This window comes from Lissotriton helveticus, chromosome 3_2 (assembly GCF_964261635.1).
Source record: "Lissotriton helveticus chromosome 3_2, aLisHel1.1, whole genome shotgun sequence".
NCBI lineage: Eukaryota > Metazoa > Chordata > Amphibia > Caudata > Salamandridae > Lissotriton > Lissotriton helveticus.
The window spans coordinates 465,408,078-465,435,756 of NC_136062.1; the positions used below are offsets into that span (position 1 = coordinate 465,408,078).

Consider the following 27,679-nt stretch of genomic DNA (forward strand, 5'->3'; position numbering starts at 1 on the left):
TGATCGTTCCCAAAGGTCTTCTGGCCATCGGTGCACCTCTAAGGGAGCTGCCCCTTGCCTGTAGAAGTGCCTGCTTTGGGCGGGCCAGCGCTCCATGTTCACAGCCAAGGTGGTGGCGGCCTACAGTTGCTGACTGGGTGCCCCCAGCTGCTCCAGAGCTAAACCTGTTCGGGAAGCTGGTGGAGTGCTTGGCTGGCCGCGTCACTCTCAATCTGCCTGCTGGCTGGGTTGCCACCTGCTGAGGAGACTCTGAGCATGATTTGGACTCCCCGCGCTCAGGACGGAGCTCCTGCCCGGGACCGGTGTGGCCTGGTTTGACTGCCCTGGGGCCTCTTGGGATTCCACCCAATAGTGAGTGGGGCACGCCTAGCTGGCCATGGCCTAGCCCTGCTCGCATTGTACACTGGGGTATTTGGGAACCCACCGCCCTTTCTCACCTCCCACTCTTGCTTCTTCTTAGTGGCCTGGGGCTCTGCACGTGCCCTTGCCTACCTCCAGACCCACAGGGCTAACTGCTTGTTATGCTCACACCAGCCTAGAACTTGTGGTGCAAGTAGGTTGCCCTCATTCACGTGAGAGTTTGGGCCCAACTCTTGTAATTGACAACCATCATAGGCAGGGACTCCCGCCCTCTTCACTGGTCTGAACACTGATTGAAAGGTACAACACTTCCTCACAGGGGATCCCTACGTCTGCTGGGGATACTCGGTCCTCTGGAGATGGCTAGCACTATCTCTATCCTGCAAGCCAAAGAAGCCTCCAGTGCAACGCTGAAACTAAGATCGGTGAGGTCTGGATTGATGTTGCCCTCCTCCACCAAGAATTGTGTACTGTTGTGGAAATGTTTCTGGGGATGAGGACTGTATTTCAGAACTTGAGGATACGGAATACATGAATTGAAGATCACAGCCTGAAACCTCTCTACTTCTGTTAAGCTGTTGGAGGAGCAAGCAGAAGATGCAGAAAACCAGGTGTGCCGAAATAACCTGAGCCTCCTTGGTTTTCCTGCAGGTGTTGAGGCATCCTCACCCGAAAAAGTCCTGGAGGCATGGATTACGTCCTTGCTCCCTGTGAAACAACCCTTTACCTATTTTGTGCTGGAACGTGCCCATTGCTCCCAAATGCAGCGGCCCCAATCTGGGTCCCCTCCCAGACTGTTCGTGATGAAGGTCCTCAACTACCAGGACACAGACACAATCCTCAAGGAAGCATAAACGATTCTCTACCATTCCCCCTGTATTCTCATCTTTACCGACCGCGACTATACTCGTTTGCTTCAGAAACAATGGAAACATTTGACTCTGTTAAACAATAGCTTCAAGCAATGCACCTCTTATATATACATGTTCCCAGCGAAGCTGAAAGTTATTTACAAATCCCACTCCTTTTTTGCCACACCATAGGTGTCCTGGAACTGGGCCATAGAGTGGAAAGAACTCGCATGTCGCACATGCCCCCTCTTTAGTAGTCCGATACCTCTGCCTTCCCAGAGCCCAAGGCGGAACCCGGGAGTAGGCAGTCGAAGGCATCAGCAACCCAGACAGAGATGGGACATGGTCAGTGGAACATCGGGCCCCTCTGTTGTGGAAGGTGACTGCTGAGGAAGTCCTGCAGGAGAAAATGTTCTGGCACTATTGGACACAGGCACCCCCAGTCTATGTGCCCTGAGAAGGCTCAGTCAAAGACACAAGCTGAAGACATCCTTCCTATCTTCAATACTGTTATATTCCATATGCTCATGGACATGTTTGTCATTGTTAGACCTCACAATAAATTTTGACTTGTATATATTATTAGCCAGAAGTACAACATCCTGCTTAATACACAATGCAGGAGGGGTGGCACTGTCCTACCATGCTACTCTATATTATTGTCCATCAGGGGAACTTTGGAAGACAGACGCTTCTGGGTTGGAGGTGTGGGGTGGAGTGGAAATAGGCAGTCACTTAGGGTTTTGTAAGTTTTGTTGCTCTGCTGTTACTCTTGCTTGATGGCTTTACTCAGCATATGCTCTCACTAGCTTGAGCATTTGTCCTGGGACCAGTTTCAGGGTATCAGACTTCATCAGCCAGACTAACTTGAATCTGGTGGTATAGCATGAATGGGATCCACTTCTGGACATGCCCTTCCCACTCAAGGTGACAAATGCAAAAAAAACAGATGATGGACGGAATGCTGAACAAATCAAACATTCACCCCGTCACAGCAGATCTTGGTTAGATCCATTGTTTTTTTGCTTACAACGCCATTCCTGTTTGGGCCAAGCCATATGCAAATCATTATAGAACCTGCTCTCTGTGGGAATAGTCTAGCCCGAACTGCAAGACAAGGGTCTCCCTGTACTGGAAACAAGCAGCCTGGGACAGTTTTTGGGGTATTACTCCTACATCAGCCATGCTATCTTGATTTCGGTGGTATAGCAAGCACAGGTCCCATGTCTGGGCATACACTTCTCACTCAGGGCTGCAAATGCGAAAAGAACAGATGATGGACAAAATGTTGAACAAATCAAACATATAAACCATGAGGTGTGCTGTTCCTAGCAGTGGGAAATAAGAAGGGGGGGAGTAGCTTCTATAAGGAGCAGGGTCCCTCACACACCATTAAAGGTGTCATGCTTCATCGGTGGGCCAGTGCTGCAATGCCCAACGGGCCCCACAGGGGGGCTCTTTGCCGGAGATCTTTTTTTCCGTGGTCTTGGCCATCAATGAAGAGGGTGTGTGTGGGATGTGTGGTGTATCTACAAGATGAGTAGGGTGTGGGAAATGTGTGGATTAAAAATAACTATGGGACTCCAATAAATTAACTTTAATTGGTTGGTTCCATGTCATGATTAAAAACAGTAGTACATGAATGTGGAGATCCTAGTAGACTCGTCATGTTTTTAAGTGAGGATAACGGTCGACATGTTTCATGCCATTGATGTCAAAATGATTGTAGGCATTTCTTCAGGACCTAGAAACCCTCCTTGCTACTTAAACAGGGGTGGTTCACATCTATAAATAGGACTAGGTAACCATTCCCTCACCAAATACACCAGCTGCAGCCAAGTTCCTCTTCAGTACGGACCCGCAGCTGTAGAGAGAAGGAGTCAGAAAGATATGGAGTCCTGGGACTCTCAGTAGCATCAGGTTTGACTCGTCCATTGGTACGCTGAGTGTGACCGACCTACCTTCCATGATTCCAGAGCGGTGTTTGACTTGGCTAAACAGACTCACCTAGGTGGAAGGACACGATGTACCGTTTGGAGTATATGAGAATATAAACGACTTAGTTCCCCTCCTTGACCAGGAAGCCAGTATTCCCTATAATCTAGGTCAACAGATCAACATCTCATCTCAGGTAGAACTCACATGGGTTTGCGTTGTCTTTTAGCATTAAAAAATTGGGCAACTTTGCAGCTGTATGTTATGTAGGGATCCCTGGCCCTGAAGAATGCCTCCGACCATTTGGGCTAAACAGTAGGGCAGAAACATGTTGGCCTAAAAGAGACGGTTTGAGCCATTGTCCTCAACAAACCATTCACCTGTGTTTTCAGACATACCTGTGGTTCCCTTTTAATAAAGGTGACACACCGGGGTACCGCAAGGCATTTTTAATACATTGATCTGGATTTGTCTCTGTCCAGTAGCTTTTTATCTAAGAACTCGCTCCTAGTTTGTTTGAGTCCATCAGGAGGACGAGTCCGCCCTGGTGGCACTGTCCTACCAGGGTGGGGGAAGTTGCTGATGATTAGCCAAGACTCAAATATGTGTGTGAGACTTCCTCTTCCATAAGAATAGTCTTCCCTTACCCTGCAATTAGGACAGTAATTCTGTCACTGTAACTTCCAAATCGAAAGTTCACTTGTATTCCAAAATAGAGAAACAGTCAATGCTCTTTTGCCTATAGCTACTGTACTTATTTGTGGTTGATGTCAGTCTCAGGAGCACGTACGGTGGCCTGACCTCCCCCTCTCCGCGTGTGTGTTAAGAGAACATTTTTATATTATAGTATAGAGTAACAGGCTAGCACCCCAGCCCTGCTAACATCTGTATAAGGTCTACTAAGGTTGGCACTATTTACTTTAAAAAAATCAGTGCATTAAATTGGATGTAATGGTTACATCGAATTGAATGCCACTGGTGTGCAGTCCTCTAATTCCTTTAGATACCATGTCTGGATTCAGAGAAACAAGTTTCCAGTGCTTGTTTAGAAGTTGTCACTTTAGTTGCCCAGGGCCCGGTTACTGATGTACACTGATGTACACAGGGCTTCTCCTCCAGCCTGCTTTCTGCCCTCCTGGGCAGATGTGATTGTGATCTAAGGAAACGACAAAACCGGGCCTGCATGGGAGAGAGATGTTACCTCCCCTCTGCAGGAACCCTTTACGGGAGTTAGCCCAGAAGGTGAGCTTCAAAGAAGAAGCCGCATTTGAAGGGCAAATGAGTAACACTGGGGAGAGGGGCTACTCTGTTGTTTAGCAAGATACGCTGGCACTGGGGAAAGCAGAGGAGAAACTGTTTGTTCCATGGGAGTGTAGCCCCTTGGAAGCCTCACCTTTGGGGGTGGGCTAGAGAGCTCTGAGTGTTTGGAGAGGGGTCTCACCATGTTGAGAGTGGGCAGAATTGTGCACCATGCAATATCCAGATGCCATACTTCCCAGGCGGTAGTAAGGAGGATGGAGGGAATCTGGTAACCAATTGGCTACCAACTGCATCCTACTCTGAGGGCATTTTCTGAAGATAAATAGGGCACCCTTGGCACCCAGATCACAACCAACTTGGAAGAAGGGCTGAAGAAGGACTGCTGTGCTGCACTGTTGAAGACTGCACCTGCTGCACCTGGAGGCCAGCGAAGCGAGGGACGTGTCTCCGGTGTTCTGATCAAGGGGAAGTCAATTCCAAGAGCCCAGTCAAGCCAGGAGAACTCCAACGGCCAACTGATTGGCCTCCTGTTTGCAGCACAGGGTCACAACAGCTGGAGAAGCCAGCTGGGGCAAATTGGTAGCCCCAAGTCTTTAAGCTGCACCACTGCGGCTGTGCTGCACCGAGGACCGAGACCTAATACACAGAGGTATACGTGAATTTGCTGAATCCTAGAGTGCTATTGGAGGGTGGTGGGACCCTGGTGGGACCCTGATATGGTGAGGTATCGATCCAGAACATATTGGCCATTGACTACAGCAATTAGCAACTGGTAGTCCAGTGGTAAATCGACTTTAGCCAGACTAGAGAGGACTTTGTGGGACATCAACTAAGCAACCAGGACCCCCTTACCATCTTCATGGATCAAGGAATCCCTGCAGGAAAACCCCTGTCAACCGCATTCCATCCACAGCATCCTTATGGGATCTTCAGTATCCTTCATCTCTTGCCCCAGGAACACTCCATAGGCACCCACTGCAACACGGATAAAGAGCTTGGAACTGCTTTTGGACTGCTTCTCCTGTGGAGGTAACTGTTATTTAAGGACCTTGCTGGTCCTCTTGACTAGCTCCCTGCCGGAGGTGGTCACCCTAAGTACTTGTAACCAGCCACATTGACACTTACCTAAGTTTTCCTTGATGTTTTTCTAAGTGTCCGATTCGTTGACTTTGCCAAGGCTTTTTCACGGTTTAGTGAAATTGCTTTGATTTAATATTACTTGTAAAATGTGTATCTCCATGGAAACCTACAGTTGATTTTTTTCATTCTAGTGTCTAAATTGTTATAAAAATACAATCTGTTTTTAAAAAATTGGTATCGGATTACTTGAGTGCCAGCCAAAGCTACTGAGGGTTGAGCTGAAGGTTTTACAGATTAAAGCTAATTGACCTAAAGAGGTTGGTAAGTGTAGTACACGGCGAGGTCGCACGCCCACACTATCAAATACAGCCCATATCCTCACAATGCCTCTGGGAGCATAATTAATATCATTTAATATAACACAATATGGGTGTAATGTTGCATGTGAGTAAATTGATTTATAAATTCACATTTTAGCGAATTACAAATTTAATGTGCTCTCTTAAATCATGTACTTCGTCATTTTAAGTGATCATAGGTGGACAAATGGCTTTCTCAAAGTATACTCTTTGTCTGCCTATGCCTCAAACGGTATATATGTATAATGTAAATATGTAATATTTATGATGATGTTATTGAGTTGACTTCTACAAATACGTTTCATCATGTCCAGGTTTCTGTAAACCCGTCCCCACCAAGCACTACACACCATAACATTGTTGTACAGCACCTCATGTTTGAGATACTACTGCAAGTAATAAATGATTTCTGTAAAGCCCCTGACGCTAAGTCACTAAACCACAAATATATGTACAGGAGTACTTCACAGACATGATATTTTTTTAATCTGTTTTTATTGTTTTAACTCTACACATAGCGGACAGCAATAAGTAAACTTTGTACCATACATCACATTATTGGCTCCAGTGTCCCTACGATTTTCAGTCATTAGACATTCCTTCTTGTAACATCTAATACCATATAAATCCCTACACCATAGTGGATATACACATCTCTATTACAACAGGCACACATTGCCCATCCTAATACGCCATCTCTGTAGCAATGTTAGCAATAAAATTCTCAACAAGCTATCACAATTTAACTCACTCCACCCTCCCTCTGCCTCCGGTGTGTCCAAACTTCTAAGTACTTAGTCTAATATAGATATCAATTCCTTCAATTCTCGTGTCAGAATAATGTGCGGGGCAATACCTGCTGCACTCCGTATATCCAGCCTTACCCCAGTACCCATCTCAGTGCTAGGCCCTTGCTGCCTTCTCCGCTCTATGCACGATCAGGGGGAACCCTCTGGATCATCCCCAACAAGGCCCACTCCGAGTCAGTGTCAGGCGTTTGCAGCGCTATTACTAGAGCCTCCCACTCTCTTGTTGCTTCCATCGCCTTCTCATTATTAGCACGAATAGCCTGTTGCAGGGCCTCGTCGTGACTTCCATTATACCTGTGATCTCTCTCTTAGCTAGTAGTAGGCCTAGGTCCAGAAACTTACTTGTGATTTTTGTCTTAGAGGTATGCGGAAACCAATGTAATATACAGGTACCCATGTCAGTATGTATGTGGCGCTCTGTAATGCCACAAAGCAGTTCGACAACTTCCAATACGTTCCTAGTTTCCCGCAAGTCCACAGCATATGAGGTAAGTTTGCCCCCCCCCTAAATTACAGTGCGTGCACTGGGCAGTATCCGTCCGAAAGTATAGATTAATCTTGGCCGGGGTTAAGTAGGCCCTATGCAATATACAGAAGTGTATCAATTGAAACCTAACATTCCCTGTACTCTTCCATGCCCTTTGGACCAGTTGGGCCCACGTCGTTTCTGGTATTTCCTTCCCAAGGTCTTCACACACATGATCTAGCATTTGTTCACACTTTTACACCTCAACACTCTTTCTGTGTGATCCATAGTGGTTCAACGTTGTACCTCTATTGATGGACATGTCAAAAGTTACATTTAATTGAGAAACAGTTCATCATGGCAGGTGAGAAGATGAAGGCCATGCTTATTTGATGAATTTGGTGAGTCTACTTGGAAATACTTCAGTAACTGAAAACAGCTGGCTATTCAAAACACTTCATACATGACTTCTTCGTGAGCGAATCACAGTGCACCATGAAGGGTATAGGTACCTGGTAGGGAGCATGCTTGGCGTGGCCAGAATTGTAAGTAGCAAGCAGCCACTCAGAGAAAGCTTCCTGACCTCTTCTCCTATCAATGCCAGCTGGTACCACCTATCTTATTGCCCTCTACATTTGCACCTCACCATCTATGGTTATGCTTGCCCATGTTGCTAACGCACCCCCATGCCACTGTTGAGTAGATGTCCCATTGTCATTATGAAGTAACTTTACATTCACAAAGACACAGTCACACCTTGCAGCTGATTTTAAAAAATGTGTGCACACACAAATTGAAAGCTCTTTATGTGTCACAAGAGAAAGGTGGTACAAAAGGGGGTGGTGATGGACGGAGCATCTGAACCAATCAAACACTCACACCCAGTCAAAAGATCTGGGTTTAATCCTTCGTTGGGAGGGTATGCTCAGACGTGTGTCCCTTGTTCACTTTGCCACTGGATTCAAACAAGCCTGGCTGAAGACGGCTGAAATGCCAAAAACCGGTCCTAGGAAGCTTGTTTCGGGTCCAGGGAAGGCAAGGCTTGGCACTTCGGGCTGGACTGTCCCCATGAGGCACAGGGTCATACTGATTTGCATATGGCCATGTCTGAACTGGGGTGGTAGAGTGGGCTAAAGAACGGTGATGGATTAAACCCAGATCTGTTGACTGGGTGTGAGCGTTTGATTCGTTCAGATGCTCCGTCCATCACCACCCCCTTTTGTACCACAAGAGAAAGGTGGCACCAACAGGGGCATCCTCCCTCCTTGCAACTCATACCACAATGGAAAAAACCCTTGTGAACTCTCCTGGACTTGGAAGGGCTGCCTGAAACTACCAATGTTTACTTTTTCACCACAACAGCCGGTGACCCCTCATCAACTGAAAGCTACCGTTGTTGTACAGCTTTCACTGCGCATGTGCAAACGTATGGCTTTGACTGTAGTAGACAGCCATACCAAGGAACCAAGGTCACCTGCAGGATCCCTTCAGCCACTAATGTTGCTTTCAATTTGCTGCACTCAGCTGATACAAGCGTAATTATTATTGATGAGAGAGGCCATGTTTGTCTCAGTGGATGCCACCATTTTGTCTTGAGCCCAATTCATAGATCAGGAGTAGTGCAGAGGACTGGTCGTAACGCAGCCCCATGCTATGATAAATTAGCACAACAACAAAGGCTTGCTCCTACATGTGCTTGCTGTGTTTAATTATGAGAGGTGAGCACTTACTGCAGTTGTACAGCTTGTTGACTTTAGCCACGTCCAGGTTACTGAGTCCATTACGCTGTCCAATTGCTACTGTGGGGTCCGGTTTTGGAAGCATGCTTGGTTGCCCAGATGTGTTTGAAAATGAATATCTGTAGGAATCAATCAAAAGCTTGCATCACAAACTTACATCTGTTTCATCTGGAAAGAGGTCAAGGGAAATGCTAGATGAGAAAGGTTGTGGCATTAGGGTCAGAACTGCTGACTTTGGACATGGGGTCAAGTCTCAGTGTCTGCTCAACATTTTTGTGATTCTGGGCAAATCAATTAATCTTTCCCCTTGTGTGTGTAATGTAACTGGAGCTCATGAAAAGCTCACCAATACCTTCGGGTCGAGTTTGCACTATATAAAACTGCAAAAAACATATGCTAGGCTTTGAATCACCGCACGGTTTAAACATAGTGGAGAAAACAAGCTTCATCAAGTTGAGGTGTAGCTTAAGTACAAGGAGGCTAGACCTGGGGCTAGACAGTCAAATACCTTGCAGTTTAAACATAGTAAAGGAAACAGGCTTTCTCTAGCGGAGCTGTGGCTTAAGTAGACAGGGTTATGATATGTGACTGGCAAATGCATGGAACCAATTAAATGTTGTTATTTATTTAGTTCATTCACAAGCATGGCTAGGACACAGCTCAGAAACCATACCATGACAGCAAACCCTGGACTAGACAACAGATACAATCAATGCTACTGCAGAAGATACAGGTGTGCACAGGCAGAGGGGGTGGGCGTCTGACCAAAGCGGCTGATAATATTGACATGTCAGCGCCTCGATAGCCTCATGGGTAAAACACAGCACTCTACAAATTCACGGTAGCAAATTAAATGAAAATGCCTTTGCCTATTTCTTCAAAATGTGCCGGTCAACAATATCCCCTACACATAGCAGTGATGCTAATGTCCCATTGAAGATGCGAGTGCAGAACGGAGGGGCCAGGGACATATAATACAACCTACATTTTCAATGCTAAGCGCATGTTCTTCGCCTCAGAAGAGAACCGTTTGAGGTGAGAAGATTTAGAAAATATGTGGGTCGTGCTTTGGTTACTAAGAGTTTGATAGCTCTGTTCACATGATCTGGAATATCAGAACTAACAATTATTGACAAAGGGACTTTATAGGCCCCTTTGTCGCAGCGGGAGCACGACTGGTCCAGGGGTAGATGAGGTGGCACCCTCCTCTGAGTGGCCTGCTGGGTGGACCTGAGCCATAGTAGGTGGACACCAGGTCAGAGGCTTTATAATGTATGGGCAAAGTGATCTCTGGCCCAGGGCCCCAGCTTTTCAGGGGGGCCCCTCATAGGCTCTGGCCCAGGGCCCCAGCCTTGGGGGGGGGGGCTGATAGAGCCAACTCTGTTCAGCAGAGACTTGACCAGATGACCTTGAATATTTCTTAAACCGATTGTTTTAAATACTGTTTTTCTTTAATTTTGTTTCAAAGTTGGCAATGTGTGAGAGTCCATTACAGTCATTTTGCATTTATGTTTCATGCAACATCCATTAAAAGTTTGTTTTAGATCAAAATAGGGCCTCACATATGAGAAATGGGAGGGTGTCACAGAGATTAGTTGCAGTGATATTAGTGGGTTGCTTTTATTACAATATTGGAGCACACATCACTTACCCTGAATATTAGATGTAAACCACATTTAGAATTCGGCAATTGTTTGTGTGTGCTGTCAGGGGCCTAGCCAAAGAAGACATGAAAGAGCTGAAATTGGATCATAAATTCAATGTGGTTCCGAACAGGGGCCCCCAAACTACTTTTGTCCCAGGGCCCCCAAAATCCTTAAGATGTCTCTGCACCAGGAGTCTTTCCACCTGTTTCTGCATAGCCAGTGTAGCCAGGTGAGGGCCACTTGCAATGCCTACGCTCGCACTCGCCCTACAATGACCAGCAAATACACTGACCCAAACAACCATTCGTCTGGTAAAGAAGATTTGTATGGAATGGTGGTAAGGGTGGTTTGTCAAAGGTCCTTCTGGGCAAGTAGGGGGATAGTCCCCACACATCTTTCGAACCAGGTCATGGGAATGGTACTGGCTTGAGAGGCTGTGATATCTCTACATGTTCGCACTCCTCAAGCATCACTTCAGACAAACATAGATGGTGGGAAACAGGTCAGGGAAAAAGAAGAGGATGGGTAGGAGGCATCCTGCTTGTTCCCCATCGGGGAGGTGGGGTGGATGAACTGAAACTGAGAATGAGGCCAGCTGTGGAAGTTTGGGTGTAGGGCCTGATGCCAAAGGGTCTCCCTGGAAGTGGTGAACAAAGGGGAGGGAAAAGCCAGCCCCTGCGAGTGTGGTTTGAAATATTGGGTGGGAGGTTCTTTAGTCATAATTATATTGGGCAGGGTTGATTGTGGATTTTAGTATGCAAGGAGCTGGGTCCAGAGTTAGATTTTGAGCTCCTCTAATAAACACAAGTTTTCATATCCTGATATCTCTTCTCAAGCCCCCCACAACCCAGCCCCCTGAGCTGCGCCTTACCTGTCGTAGTGCATCACTGACGCATAGTCATATGGAAGGTCCAAGGTATTGCCGTCATCTAGCGCAAAATTGCTCCAGTTATCTGCATTGGGTGAAACAAACAAATTAGCCATCGGTAAAGTAAAACTTTTATTTTATCACTGCTCAATGAAAAGAAAGCTCCCTTCTAACTAAAGGCTCCCTGCCTGTCAGAGGGTGAAAGAAGGTAAGAGCAAAAATGCATATTATTTAACCCTATGAGTCTTGAAGCAGGGATTTGCTTGTCTTATTTCATCCATCATTGCTCGTGTTTTGTGAGAGTTCAACTCTCGTGTTTGCAGACTGACATCAGATGGCCTTAAAGCCACCACAGGCCAGTAGCTGGGCTTTACTTGGTGCTCTGCCTGGCCTCTTCTTACCATTTTAACACAAAAATCCTAATAGCACCACAATTACTGGTGTACTTTAAACAAATGATGAGCTATTCATAGAACAGCGCTAACATGGGGTCAATGGCCGCCGATCAGGGCCGTCGCCGCGATGACGTCAACGAAATGCAAGATCAATTGGTAAATACCAGAGTTAAAGACTGTGCCCCCAACTTCAATGATCACTTCACATTTTATGAACATGAAACACAAAAGTGTACATAAACTATAGAGCTATTGACTGCACATACTTCAACTTCGGACAACGAAATATTAGGTTTTCAAATGGAGCTGATTTCTATCATATATGCAGATGTGCATGGTGGAATATGCTATTTGTTATCACTGTTGAGTGTGGGAGGGGCTAAGACTCATGAGAAGTGAAGCCTTGAGTGAGTCATGATATCCACCCTACCTTCAAATATGGTAATCTATAGCTTATTATACTCTTCTCATCTCTATATATGGCTTATGCAATAGATTTATTTTTCATGAGTATATTTTTTAACAAACGTATTTAACCAAAACCTGAATGCAAGGGTTTAAATGTGTTCAAAGTTGTGTAAAATCACACTAAACAGAGGAGATCCTGTCTATTAGTAGAGTTGCTTTCCTGTGTAAAGTAATTCTTATTTTTTTATCTGTGAGGCAGTGGGAAGTGTTTCCTCATGTCATTTAAACTGTACTGTAGTAATAAACACAAATCTGACCTTTACACTTAAGCGCTGGATGTGTAAATGTGTGTTTAATAGTACAATTGCTCTAAATAATATGTACTTTGGCAACATTTATTTTTAGTGACATGAGTATATTTATTACACATTGGTTAAATTCCGCCACTCATAAACCAAAATGTTAACCCACACTCCTCATGGATATGACACTCTGCTGAATAGAATTCCTCACTGACCCTGCAGTACAGCTCCATGCATTGCAAGCAGGGTCATAACACATCCATCAATGGAGCACTTCCTGAATCTTTTGTTCTGTGGAGGACACGTGCTCCAAAGATGATGCTGGACACATACGTTGTTTGATTCTACTCTCACTGGCACTTCACACGGTCAGGCTAACTATAACAGTGGTTGATTACAGGCTTAACCCTACCACATCTTCGGGACAAGAACTAGGTTTCAATTTCTGTTTCAGTGGAACATGTCAAGTCCTCCTTGTCTGAAAGTCCCCCCGTTTGACATGGTCACCCCCACCTTTTGCCTTAGTACTGATGTTTTTCAACGGAAAGTGCACTGGATCCCGGCTAACCAGGCACACGTGCCAGTGATCTTTCCTTTATAACAGTAAATGTCTAATTGTAACTCAATTTGCAAGGACTTTAGTACTCCTGTTAGTCCCTAGTAAATGGTTCTCATGGTCCCTAGGGCATGGCTACTAAAGAGGGTCCCTAGGGGCTGAAGCATGCGTTATGCTAGCCTAAGGGACCCACACAAATTGCACGCAGACTGCCACTGCAGGCTGCGTGAAATGATGCACATCATTTTGAAACCACGACATGGCATGTTCACTGAGCCATGCCCATTGCATTTACTATATGTTAGTCACCCCTAGAGCAGGCCTTAAATCCCTACGGCAAGGTGAATTATATTATATGTGAGGACATATCTGCATGAGCAGAAATGCCCCTGTGATGTCTGGTTTCATTGCCACGACATTGCAAGTGACCAGGAAGCCATTATAAGCATATGTACTGAGCGCTGGTTATTTCGAATCACCCAGCTACATAATAGCTTCACTGAAAATATTGCTGTTTGATATCAAACACCTCGTCTTAATAAATCCACACTGATGCCACTGCGCTATTTATTATGACATGCACCCAGAGGGTCACCTACCAGTCGTTTAGTGTGCTGGCTGACTGGACTCTTCCAGCCTGCCACCACAGATGAGTTTCTGACCCCCTGCAGGTAAAAGTCTGCTCTCAAAGGTCAGGACCAATGCCTGCTCCCGAAGAAGGTGATCACACCTCCCCAGCAGGATGGCTAGTGAATTAGCATACACAGACCAGAATCTTCACAGCCTCAAAGACCTTTGATATGAGACCCTGGCTTCCCCCAGACCTGGAAATTGCCATCCCCACCCTGGTGCCCATTTGGCACCATAGCAGGCAGGAAAATCAGCTAGCCAGTAGGTGGGCCCCACAATCAGGCCAGGCATACTCCTAAGATGAGCCACCCAAAGTAGGCATTCAAAGAAAGGTTTCACCATCTTGATTTTGGTAAAACTAGGAGCTCTGAGTAAGGCTTATGCCCACTCTCCACAGAAAGTGGTCATATAGGGGGTGAAGTCACCCCAGGGGTGAGTAGCTATTGGCTTCTACCTTACACCAGTGAGAAGGCTGGTTCAACTTTGATTACCGGAGCACCTGGTTCTTCCATATCAGATTCCTGATGCTGTCCAAAGATGTCTTCCACTTCTCGCCTGTGTACAATGGTGACCGAGGCGTGACGACGAGTATGTCCATACTGTAGAGTCTTTTTTATTACGGAACGTAAAACACACCAAACTGGAGTCTTCTCTGTGGTCAGGAGACAAGCAGAGATGGCAAACTGAGTGAAGGCCAGGCCTCGGGTACTTGATGTGCGGCAAGTAAGAAGCAATTAGAATGCAGTCCTTTCCATTACAAATATATTCTCGCACAAGATAGTGGGAGTCAAGATGTATGCACCAGGCATGGAGTTGAAACGGAGAACAAACAATGGTTCTGTCGGAGCCATTGTTTCTTCTTCATAAATACCCAGGTTTTGAGGGACACTGGGACACCCCATTGTTGATTTGACTGGAGTTGAAACGAAGCATGACGGTTAAAAACATGTGAAAGCAGTATTGTTTTGTAGAACTGACAATGGGACGGATCCAAGAGCCCGGCGAGAACACAGCACGGTGTCGAACTGGAGCTCACGATAACACATCTGAACCCGATGGTGGAGAAAAAACAATCTAACAATGGAGCCGATGCTCATGTGCAATACCAGTAACAGATGTAGTCACTAGACCCCATGACTCAAAAAGACTTTAGGGCATATTTACAGTGCGTGGCGTTAGCCTTCTTGGTTTAACACCGCACTCCTCCACTTCTGAAACGCATGGCTGCACCATATTTACAACACTATGGTGCAGCCCTGCATTTCCCCCTGTACTGGCGCTAAATTTAGTTGCCTAGCACCAATGCAGACACCCTTGAACCATAAACAATCTTTAAATTGCTTTTTGTAACTTCTATGTGTGCTGCTTAATGCACAATACAAATTATTACAAAACATGTATTAAACATGTAAACACATAAATACCAATTGAAAACATAAATAATTAACAAGTTAATCAATAAACATTCATTGTTATGTAATTTTTTTTAAAAACACTCCTCACCCAAACTCCTTATGATCCCAACAATCTGAAAAATGATGCATTACTATAATCTAATATTTAATATAGATGGTATATATACATTTCACAGTAACATAAATAATGAAATAAAAACGTAATCCAATACAATTAAACATCATAATAAAACAAACTATTTTATAATGAACAATATTTTAAGCTTCAATAGTAACAGGGTGAAAATATATATATTCTTACAGTAGATATTTTTGTCCACAATATCTTTTGCAGCCACACTACCTTAAACATGATTTTATGGTCAGCTGGTATGTTATCTTTTTTGGAAGCTTTAAGCATATCTACTGCTCATATTCTACAGTACCCTGAAGCCCATTTTCAAAGACACAAGATCCCCCAACAGCACATTTACAGGTCCTTTATATTCAGGCGAAGTTAGCCAGAGAATGGTCTTGCAGGAAATTTCATAAACACAAACTTTGACCATTACGAGGTGTCACAAATGAGGAGGTGTAACAATTGCCCACTGAATGCCATGGTTCCCCCCACCACAGTCACAACTATTGTTCAAGTTCTTTGAAGTCCTCTCCTGACACTTTCTTCTTCTAATAGCCAAGCAGATTATCACACATCACCTAATCTACTGACCACCTAGTCAGCACCCAAAACTCACTGCAGAAATATTCAAACTTGTCATGGCTGCCTGCACGTGGATTTAAAAAATCTTATTTCATAACTTCAACCGTAAAGACAATCTGTTTATGTCGACCCTGAATAATGCTCTTTTAATGCTGCTGGCCACCACCAATATCTCAGAACTAGTCACACAATTAATCCATAGTGAAGGAAATATCCTGGACCTCGACAACACATTTCTCTCAAGCATCATCTTCCTTCCCTCCAGAAACTTTTCTGGAGCAACCACGCCATTGTTATTTTTTTATTGATATTATTGTTAACGCAAGAGCTACATTTGCATTTTCATACACCTTTAAGTACAGACAACTGCAAATATCATGCCGCTTACTGGTGTTTCCCTGGTCTCCCTGGTTGTAGTCTCCAAGGTAGACTGCTCATCCCCAACCACCACCCATAGTCTACACTCTTTGTGTATATGTCTCATTCTGCCCTGTGTGATTGCCAACAGATCCATATTTTGGTCTATTTATATTGTCCTCTTGGCCACCATGCACCAATCCATGTCTTGTTTCCATTTGTTTAGTTGCAGTGGATCAGGAGCCCCTTATTGACAGGTGATATTTCTTTTGGCGGGTATTAGTCCAAGAGTGATTAGCAGTCTGGGACATTTCAGTGAGACCTCTGACCACCAAATGTTCAGAAAATCCACTTTGGGCGCATCTGGTAGTGCCTGCCCATAGCTCTGTCCAGACAGGCTCGGATACCCCCCTAAAAGGGTCCCAGTGCTGGGAACTCCCAAAGTGGGAGAAAAAAAGTGCCCAGCTGTTCACATTTTTTATACATGGATCATATGGCGCTTGCCTCATTTTCAATGGCACAATCCGAAGAGATGGCCCGCACAGGATTTTATCAAGTACTACTGCAGGAAACAACCTTTACCACACAGTCATAACCACGTTTTACCATAGCCACACAGTCATTACCACACAATGCCTTCACTGCACATTGCCTTTACCACACAAGTCTTTACCATGCATATGCCTTTACCACGCATGCCTTTACAATGAAACTGTTACTATATCGCAGGTAAGTGAAACCGCTTTTTAAGTTTTGGTCTTAAGCTTAAGTGAGACCAAATGTTTGGTCTCACTTAAACTTAAGACCACAATTTAAGTTTAACTGGGACAACAGTCTAACTGTACTTCCTGTAAATACCCTATGTGAATACAGATAGCTGTAAAGCTAGACTTTCATCTCAGTTTACCTTTGTGAATCAGGCCCTTAGTGTAGAATACACACTGGGCAATTATCCAGTGAATTAAGCAGTAGAAAGAACACCAGCTGGCTAGATATTTTGTGCAAAACTTAGCTTCTTGTTGGATAAAGGAGCAGGTGAGATTTTGTTCTGGCCCAGTCACTCACGCAGCTACTGACACACACATACACTCGGACACACACTCACATACCCATTCAACCACTCTCACATACACTAACAGACCCACACAGGCACTCAAATACCCATTCACATACCCATAAAGCCAACACCCACAAAACCACTAACATATCCACTCACAACCCCATACAGTCACTCACACATCCAGTTACACACCCAAATAACCACTCGCACACACACTAACAGACCCATACAGCCACTCATACAGCCATTCACACACCCAGAAAACTATTCAAACATCCACTCATACATCAATGCAGCCACTCACCTACCAACGTACAGATACCTACAGCCACTCTCATGCCCACTTACAAATCCATACAGCCACTCACACGGATTCACAGACCCATACAGCCAATCACACACCCACTTACAGACCCATTAAGCGACACAACATCAGTCACTGACCCATACAGCTACTCTTATACTCACTCACAGACCCATACAGCCACTCACCTACCCACACAGCCAATCACACACCCACTCACTGAGCCATACAGCCACTCACACACCTACAAAACCACTCACACACCCACTCCCAGACCGATAGAGTCATTAACACACCCACTCTCAAAGGTTACAGTTAAGAAATAAAAATAAATAAAACACTCAGGGCTTTCACTTATCTGTGATGTACTTACATTTCCGTTGTAAAGGTATGTGTAGTAAAGGCGTATGCATGGTAATGACTTGTGTGGTAAAGGTATATTGGGTAAAGGCACATGGTAATGGCGTGGTAAAGGCATGCGTAGCAATGGAATGCATGATTCCGTCATACATCCACAACTGCACATACTACACAGATCATAACTATTGACCTAAACTTTCACTGTGAGAATCCACTTCAAGCCGCAGAAGTGGATTTCCATCCCTATTTTCTTTTTCTGTATTTCCTCTATTGTAATATTTTGTTGCAGAAGGTTACTTAAGGGTTTTGATGTGTTCTTATTATTTTCAATAAAAGCCTTTGTATTCATATTTAGCCAATGATATCTGAAGCTGTCATAGCATAGATATGTGCGACTTTTGAAGCAACTGAACTGGAAGAGTTAGCTGTTTTGTGTTGGATGGTAAGAAACATTTGAAACATATGAACTGCTATATACTGTACACCTTCCCATCTCTGCTTCCAGGATCCCCTTCATACGTTGACAAGCTGAGAATTCAATATGTTGCACAAGCATTACCCACAATGTTACAGAATAGGACAGTGGATGAAATCCATACCCTGAGCTATGTTGCGCCACTGGATGTTCAGATATTGGTCGCGATCCGGTCTTGTATGCTCGTGGTAGAACCCCAAAGAGTGTTTCATCTCATGCTGTATGATGCCTTTCGACATGCAACTTCCTTCGTTCAATGAGAGATACTGAGCCCCGCCAATCTTCCCAATGTAGGACCAGCAGCTGAAGAAAGACAATAAACATGAGGACTGTAGTCCTGCAGAAGTACAACTGATCTCTTCTTCACAAAACACAAACTCAGAGTCTCATTTTTTATGATTTGGCGTAGGGCATTACTGCAAGTCTTTTTACTGCGCTGCCCCGCACCAAATCGAAAGGGCAGGAATGCACCATATTTAAGTGATACAGTGCATTCTTGTCTTTTCAGCCAGCCCTAGCGCACAATTTGGTGCCTAGCACCAATGCAGGCACATTTGCACCATGGTGCAAGGGTGTCTGCGTTTTTGTCAGGATTGTTTTTGTGCAGGAAGGAATACCTTCCAGCTCAAAAACATTCCATTGAGCCGGTTTCCTCTTTCCATGCAGCACACCTAGTAAGATGAAACAATAAAGATAAATAAACATATGTCTCCTCATTAAGCCTGTCCTGGGGAGGCATACAGGTTTGACGCATTCCCAGGTTTACAGATCCTCGTAAATATGGGACTGTTGCTTGGGAACACCTGCTGCAACGCCCAAGGATCACCCAAGGAATGCTTCCCTGACGCAGATTAAGGCAACTTGGTGACTTGCGATGCGTTTCCTTACACCATATCTACGAGGCCATAAAAAAAAAGCAACGCAAAATGGCTTTGCGTGGCCTCATAGATATGGGTCTGCGCTGCTGGGTTCTCATAAAAAGTGACACACTGGAGGCGCAAGGGGCTTTTTAAATAAGACCCACAATGTTGTGGTATTTGCTATTCTTTAATATTGGTCAATTGTAATGCATGTGTGGGCTGATCAAAGCATGTAGTAGTATGGGGAGTAGGAGCAGGGATAGGAGGATATGTAAGTAAATCTCGTAAATTAGACACAAACCATGAGAACGAGGAGAGGGATTTTGGGGCAACTGATTCTTTTAATGTGGAAAAGCACAAATTGTGGAAAGGATTGGAATTCTTTCTAAGTGTACTTAAGTTGTAAAGGTTTAACTCTGAAAATACATTTTCTTTAGTTTTTTTTTTTTAAGTATGTGTCAGGAAAAACTCTCTAAAACCATGCGTCCATCGCATAAAAAGTAGAAGAAAATGTGCTTGCAGAGGCTGGAAAACTGGACAAACTGTGTAAATTGAGTAGAGGATAACGTTTGATTATTTAGAATATCTTTAAAACTCTGCCCGCCACTAGATTATCTCTGACCTTAGGAAAATCAGACTGATCCAGAAGAGAAGGCAAGAAGGAAAACATAGGACACTGCAGAGAAGCTGGGGTCAAAATGCCTCTCCTGGAATAACCTAGGCAGCCGCTGTTGAGTGGTGTTAGAGGACCAGTGTTGTTTAGGCAGTGTGTGGTTGATGATGTGTTAATTTCCCAGCTCAGGGGTACTACATTTTTAAGTATAGAAAGATAAAGCGTTGTGTTAAATCTTTTGGCCTTCAAACCCATGGTCTGCATGCTACACATGTCACTGAAGCGGGCACTCTACCCAATCATCCACCAGAGTGAGATCAAAGCAAAAGAGCCATCAGAGAATTATGAGGGCCAGCGTCATATCATGCCTGAGCTGTGTGATGGGTTTCCCATTATAAATCCAATGCAATGAAGAGGACCTGCCAACTTTAGTAAAAAAAACATCTTGGAGCTGTCAAAAGGTATGTCTGACTCTCATTAACCATCATGTATTCTAAACAAACCAAAACTCTGCATATTAAAGACAGAAAATGTGTTCTCCTACAGAGGAGAACTTGTCGGGCTGGCATTTCAGGGCCAGTCCTCTATGTGCAGGGAGGTAGGGCTGCCACTTCCTAGATCTGAACTCTGGTACAATCTGTTAATACCACTATGACAAACGTACCTCTGCTAAAGCAGAGATGTGTTCATTCTATAACAATTGCATTCTTGTACATGTACTATCCCATTAGTAAAAATTGACACAAGGGTAAAGAAGTCATATACCCAATAATTCTGACATGAGGCACAGTACAATGCAGCCAGCCAGGGCAACCTTTGTTAAAATGGTAAGTCCTGAAGAGACCCAAAAATGTGCTGAATCCCTGAACATTTTTTAAAATATATATGTCCTTAATACTTTCCTCCAGAGCAGCCACATTTAAAAACATATATATTCTTGAAAGCCTATCAGAAGGTTATTTTGGCCAAATTTCGATTATTTTGAATAATTTTGAAGAATCACTAGCATCGAATAAGTAACAAAACAAACTCTTTTTTAAAACATTTTTTTAACGGAAACAGGTGCAGTATACCAACTTAGAATGTTCTACCTTTAGAGGCTGCTAACTGACATTTTCCCCGACTGTGGATTTTCCATATGGTAAAGATAGGGAAAAGTTTAAGGGACACAAAGAAATGTAGTAAAACTAATTTTATGTTAAATATTAATTTATATTCATTTTAAACAATTATGAATTTAGAAGAAAATTTAAAATTCTCCAGCGCTATTACCTTCATTATGAATTTAATCTTTAATTATTTAAAATATATTAAAAATAAAAACGTTTAAATTAAGAAATAAATTCCCACCTAAAGTAAAAGAATACTTTTTTATTATAAAAGAATAATTATTAAAAGTGTTGTGCTAAATTATTTAAAATAATGCATTTATATACTAATAAAATGTATGTTACGTTAATTCATGAATTTAAAAAGGTTGTTAAACTATTTGATATTTAAATTATAAATATGATCTATTTTTAGTTGTTTTTTCAGATGAGATATATTTTTATATTTTTACTATTTAAAATATTTCAATTTAATTTAACATTATTTTCCAATTAATTTGTTAATGTTGCTATCTTTATTATTTTCTATGGGAGGGTGTTGCAGTACCAGTGGTTGGCCATGTGTGGTGCTGGTCTCAGTTGGAGTAATTTGCTATTGTTTGGGGTCCCTTTTTGGCTGTCATATCTTTAGAAATACAGGTGTTCATTTTCCAGCCCAGTGCACCGTCAGAACGTCACTTTTAATGATGCTCCAACTGCGCACAAGGCTTACCGATATCTATGAGGCCATGTAAAGTCACCATACGTAGCTTTTCGTGGCCTCGTAAATATGGTGCGAGGCAATGCAGCAAATGTCACTGTGTTGCCTCACACTGCGATGGGGAGGTGTGCCATGGGTATTACATTGGGTGTTAACACGTAACACCCATGACATTTGGCACATTTCCAGATTTATAACAAACTGTAAACCTGGGAATGCGTCAAAAGACTACTCCGCCTCAGGGGTGTAACGCAGAGACCCTTGTAGCACGAAGCATACGGGGCTCACCCCAAGGAGCAAGAGGCACCCAGTTCTCCCCAACTAGGAGCACGGATTGCAGGGACTCACCCCCTAGGAGCACCAGCGGTAGGCCCTCTCCCCCTTGAAGCACAACGCACCGTGATTCACCCTCTAGGAGCATGAGACCCCCGGGGCTCACTCCCTAGCAGCACGGGTAGAAGGGACTCACCCCCTGGAAGCACAGGAGACAGGGGCCCTCCCCCTAGGAGCACAAGGACCCTGGGGCTCACCCCTTAGCTGCACAAGTTGTAGGGAATCACACCCTAGAAGTACATTTATAGAAAAGCAATCATAGACATGGTGGTATGTTGACTGCAGCAAGCCACAATCTCTGTGAGTTTTGCGATTTTCCATGGGTCGCAAACCGAGACCTTCCTCAATGAGTTAGGTCTATTTGCGATCCACTGGGAATCACAGAACTTGTAAAGCATGGTTGTATGACGGAACAACGAGTTACTCACACCCGCATACCTAAACAATGCATTCTGTAGAACGACTGCATTTTAACCATGCATTGCTTTACATCTCATGCATTTACCACAATTTTTCATGGTAATGGCATTCATGGTCAAGGGGTATGCGTGGCAAAGGTTACCACGCCCTACCCCCTCACCCTGAGCCCTAAAAATGACGCGCCCTACTCTAATCCCTAAAAACTACCCCAACCCCTAAAAAAATACCCCAAACCCCCCTGAAAACTACCCCGAAACTCCACCCCTAAAAAATACCCCGAACCCCCTAAAAAAAAAACGCCTACCACTCAAAAGTAACCCAAACCCCCACCTGAAAACTACCCAAACCCCCACCACCCCTGAAAACTACCCCAAACCCCCCTAAAAATCCCTCATCCCCCACCCCTAAAAACGACCCCAAACCCCACCCCTGAAAACTATCTTGTACCTCCCCACCCCTTAAAACTACCATAAACTCCCTTCCCCCCCCTGAAAACTACCCCCACCATCCCTTAAAACTACTCCAAATCCCCACCACCCCTGAACACTACCCGGAGCCCCCACCACTCCGGAAAACTACCCTGAACCCCCACCGTTTGAGGGAGGGGGTACAGTACTGATGGTTTTCCCTGAAGTTATGTTGACCATAATATTAGGTAAACGTCCCTACAAGGGATTCTATTTGGAAAAAAATCTTATATACTTGAAAAAAAAATTGTAAAGCTCTCATTAGTGGCTTTTGACAAATTAATTCACAAAATGAATTGAATTAATTCAAAGCAAATATATCAGCAACTCAAAAGGCAAAACAAGAACTCTACTGAAACATAACTTACACAAAAACGGATGTATACTTTTTAGAATGCAAAATGATGTAAAAAAAAGTCCTAGTACAAAGAAGGGGTACAGAATACAATTCACATAAAGACAAAAGTGGCTGAGATGGATTTTTTCCCAATAATGTTTTCTCATGGACACTTTTGTCATAACCCATTTCTCATATTCTCAAATTAGGAAAACATTACAATCCTATCAGAATCCTGGAGTCGGGTGCCTTATCGAAACATATTTTTATATTGTGGGTAGTCGGGATCTGAGTTCCGTATTGATCGAACTGCCCCTAGCAATGAGTTGAGTTTTATATTGTTGCAAATTAGTTTCAGTCGTTGCCGAGCTCCGTTGAATAGCTGCACTCAATCTCCCCCCCATTCGAACTATCTCCCAATGACTATCCTGTTTTCTTGGGGGGGTGGAGATAGTGGACTTTAATGCTCGCATTGGGCTTCGGCGAACGTTCGCACATTACACAGCCGTGAAGTTTTTACAATGCATGGCAGTTCTGGTCTGGTTGATCTTCCGTTTATTCTGCGTTATATGTTTGTATATTATCCTGTTGTTTCATGATGTATGGCACCTGATGTTGATGCTTGCTTTATGTTTTTTCACTTCATAAAAAGAAAAACATCATTGGAAATACAATGAAGATTTCCCGAAAGCACATTCGCAATAAAAATGGGTTTCAATAGTCGACGTTTCGGTCGTGTCTGTGCTTTCATTTATAAGACCATCTTCAGGATAAAGTATTCTTATGTGGACTCAGACCCTTGGACAAAAAGAACCTAATCTGTACGCTCATAAATTATATATGAATAGTGATGCATGTGAATGGATAAATTAATGCCCTCCAGGAGATCAAGTCTCATTTGGTGATGACTTCCTGATTACATACGCTCACCACAAAACTGCATTTAATATCAGTAAGTAAGACACTAGCTCTGTAGTCCTCTGGTAGTGTCAGGGTAGGACAACATTCGATTTAATCAGAAGTTTGTCCAGACTGTCATGGATCAAGTCGCAGTAAACCTGAAGTGATGCTGTGCACTTCCATGTTAGACCCGGAGCTCTCATTGGGAGAAAGGTTGCCTTTGTTGCAGCCAATGGATGGGCCTCTACCTCGAGCTCTGGGTCTTCTGAATCAAAGAGGTCTGGTTTGTCTTCAGCGCTATGTGGAGACATTTCGAGTCATCAAGCCCTTCGATATCTGAGTATCATTTTAGAGCGAAAAGACATAAGGCCTCACAGGTTGTCTTCTTATATTCGGGGACAGGAGCAAATTACACACCTGATGTAGAATGATGTGTGACAACAGCATTTTAAGATTGGGCAAAAACAAAAACGCGTCTGTTCCATCACCAAGTGGACATCTCTCGGAGAGAAAGCTGAAGTAAAATTCCACCCCGAAGCGCAAAGGTCAGATGGGGCCATGGCCAAATGGAATCCCTTGGATGAATTTGACGTCAACAGTATAACTAGGGAGATAGGCATCAAATCGCGATCTAAAACAATACCGATGGTCTCATAGAAATGACCAACGACAATGTCGAACCAGGGCAGAAGAGGACACATCTGAACCCGGTTGCGGGAAAAAACAATCTTACAATGGAGTTGAGAACCATACACACTGCAAGAAAGAGGAAGAGTCACGGTACTGAGTGACAAGAAAAACTTCTTCAAAGAAAAATAGCTTGCACACATCCAAGCCCAACACTAGATGATAGACTTATGCTAAGCATGTGTATCTATAGCCACACAAACCTCAAACATAGAGTTTAGGCAATGGAAGGGACAATCTCAAGCTGGACAGCATTAAACAATGAGAGCCAACAAATAGGAAGCAAGCAAACATGAGTTGCAAACCACAAAGCCAATAGTAAGCAATTGGAGGAATGTATTGCCAGGGAAACTTTTCAAATGTCTCGTAGATGCCATTAGAATACCGTCTTCAACCTAAAAATAAGGTAAAATGCCAGACCAGTGTTTTGTGCAATATTGCCTTATATATTTGGATATTTCTCATTATTTCCTTTGCGGATATTACATAAAGTTCAGAAATAGACAATGTCAGCACATGTAAGGAAAGTAAAGAAGAAAACTACTCACTATTCAGAAGTTCTATATTTAGCTGTTTCACCCAGATATGGTCCTGGGGAACACTTATGATATGAACTGGGAAGCCTGAGTTCTCACTTTTGCTGTGCCCTACATTTAAACTATACAATCAAAGTAACCAGCAGCAAGCGGAGCAGCATTAGGAAATTGACTTGACGCCCTTTGTACAGCACCTTGCCAATTAGAAAGCTATCTCTATGATAAGGGACATAGGTCTCAGGAATTTCTCTGCTTACAGAGTAGAAGGTGTCAGTCCTTGTCCAACCACGAAGCAAACGGTGACCAATGTGCATATGGAAATCTGGCATATGGCCTTGTGTGTCACTTTGTGACAGTAGTAAACCTGTCAATCTAAGTATGCTTTCATGGCCACTTTGTGGAGATGATACCACAAGAGTTTCTCAAACATATGAGGTAAGAGGCAAAACCAAGCCCTGGCATTATGACCAGGTGAGATTGTGTTTGTGTTTGTAGGGTCTGAGAAGACATACCCTCCAGCAGAGCCGATGTTCAAATAGTCGGTCTCCATTTTACGGTCAGTGAACTGGACACAGGTCAGCGTGTTGAACTCCTGTAGTGCTGCCCGGATTAGAGCCTTGGTGCTATCACCTGTGTGAGGGTGAGACAAATGGGATTGAAAGCAGAGTTAGAATGGAAGGAGAATGACCCTGCCGCTGGTGGATATACAGCAGGACTTCCTGGAGGTCACAAAACACAACGATAGCAGCAGTACTGAGAATTAGCATAGTCATCAGTGCCAGATCAATTTATAGAAAAATTAGATAACTCTTGGGTGGAAATTAGCATGGCCTGTGATTTATTCCACCCAAATTGCAATCTTCTTCAAAGTCACCAGACATCTACTCCACCCCATATTAGCCAGTACTGTGCAGCTGTTCTCCCTCTCCTGATACTAAAAAGACACCTTAACCAGTATCTGGAAGGAGCCTGGGTGTTCCTTCAAGAGCAACCAATAACCACTGTGTCAAGGAGACCCTCTGCTCCGCTGCGTTGCACTCTAGGTGATGACCCAATCCAATCCCCACTGTGTGAAAGAGAACCCATACCTCTAGGAGTCTGCAGAGTGAATGAGGACCCTCTCCAATGGTGCAATGGAGACGTCATATCTCTATCAACATGCAAGGTGAACAAAGACCCTCTCCAGGAGCCCAGGCTATTAATTAAGACATCCTGATCCTATCAGGATGGCCTGTGCTCAAATACGTCTGCATGCCCTAGTGAGGGAGAAACTCTAGCCCCCATCAGCCTGTATTGTGAAGGAGAACCACTGGCCAGTATTATGAAGAAGAGCCCCCTATGTCCCATAACCCTGCATTGTGAAGAGGAGCCCCTAACTCCCATCAACCTGCGCTGTGTAGAAGAACCATCTGCCTGTATTGTGAAGGAGAAGGCATAAGCCCTATCAGCTTGTGTATGGAAGGAGAATCCCTAAGTCACATTAGCCTTTATTATGAAGGAGAGCTCCTAAGTCTCACCAGCCAGTCCAGTAAGGTCCTTAACACGCAACTGAGATAACACAGTAACCCGTGTTCTTTTTACACACATCAGCAGTATATTCAAGAGTACTCGCTTGTGACATCACCAAGGAAAAGGCCTCCCTCCCAATCAGTCAGTTTTACGTGAGGATTTTACAAAAGACATTGATAAGTAGAAGGCCTCATATGCCACTGTTGCATACACTCCCTAGAGATTATATGGTTAAGGGGCTTATACCCCTCTAGCAGGTAGCCGGTGGAGCCCAGTCATAACGTACAGTGCTGTAACCCCCTAGTATATGGAATAACAATACAAATATCTCACTATATTCAGGAGCTAGAATGAAGGGCACAGTGACGGTCCCACTTCCGGAGCTTGGCCAAATGCATTGCTCGCACGTCACAGCACTGCGGGTCAGCTTCCTCCTGATGTCCCCCTGGAGCAAAAGGACTGAACTGTCTAAAGGAAAAAGAGGAAATGAGGGCTTGAGGGGGGGACTGTCACTTTCAAGTAGTAACATCTTAGTTTGTAAAACCTTCTTACTGAACACACTGATAGTCTGAACATTAAGGGACAAAATTCTTAATCAGACAGCAGAAACACGATGTATGACGGAACCACGCATTCCGTTGTAAATAGGCTGTTGCATTGCGAATGAAATTACCACAATTTTTTTTACAATGCATATGCTTTTACCACACGTGCCTTTACAACGAACTTCACTATAAAGCATGAATTGTAAAGGAATATGCGTGGTAAAGGTTTCACCAGTAAATATAAGTATTTTACAGGTAAGTATAAACCCATATTTTTATATATATATATATATATATATATATATATATATATATATATGATCAAGCT

The 27,679-nt window shown here is 43.8% G+C and overlaps 1 protein-coding gene across 2 annotated transcripts in view; it reads right to left on the minus strand.

Moving 5' to 3' along the window:
* LOC144826366 (astacin-like metalloendopeptidase) overlaps positions 1-27,679 on the minus strand; it is a 163,044-nt gene that overhangs the window by 27,187 nt on the left and 108,178 nt on the right. For both annotated transcript variants that reach the window (XM_078684695.1, XM_078684693.1), the window contains exons 5-9: positions 27,140-27,274; positions 25,810-25,927; positions 18,460-18,638; positions 11,377-11,458; positions 8,851-8,978 (exon numbers count right to left, since the gene is read on the minus strand). In XM_078684695.1, the coding sequence (XP_078540821.1) occupies positions 8,851-8,978; positions 11,377-11,458; positions 18,460-18,638; positions 25,810-25,927; positions 27,140-27,274 (642 nt within the window). The remainder of the gene's footprint in view (positions 1-8,850; positions 8,979-11,376; positions 11,459-18,459; positions 18,639-25,809; positions 25,928-27,139; positions 27,275-27,679) is intronic.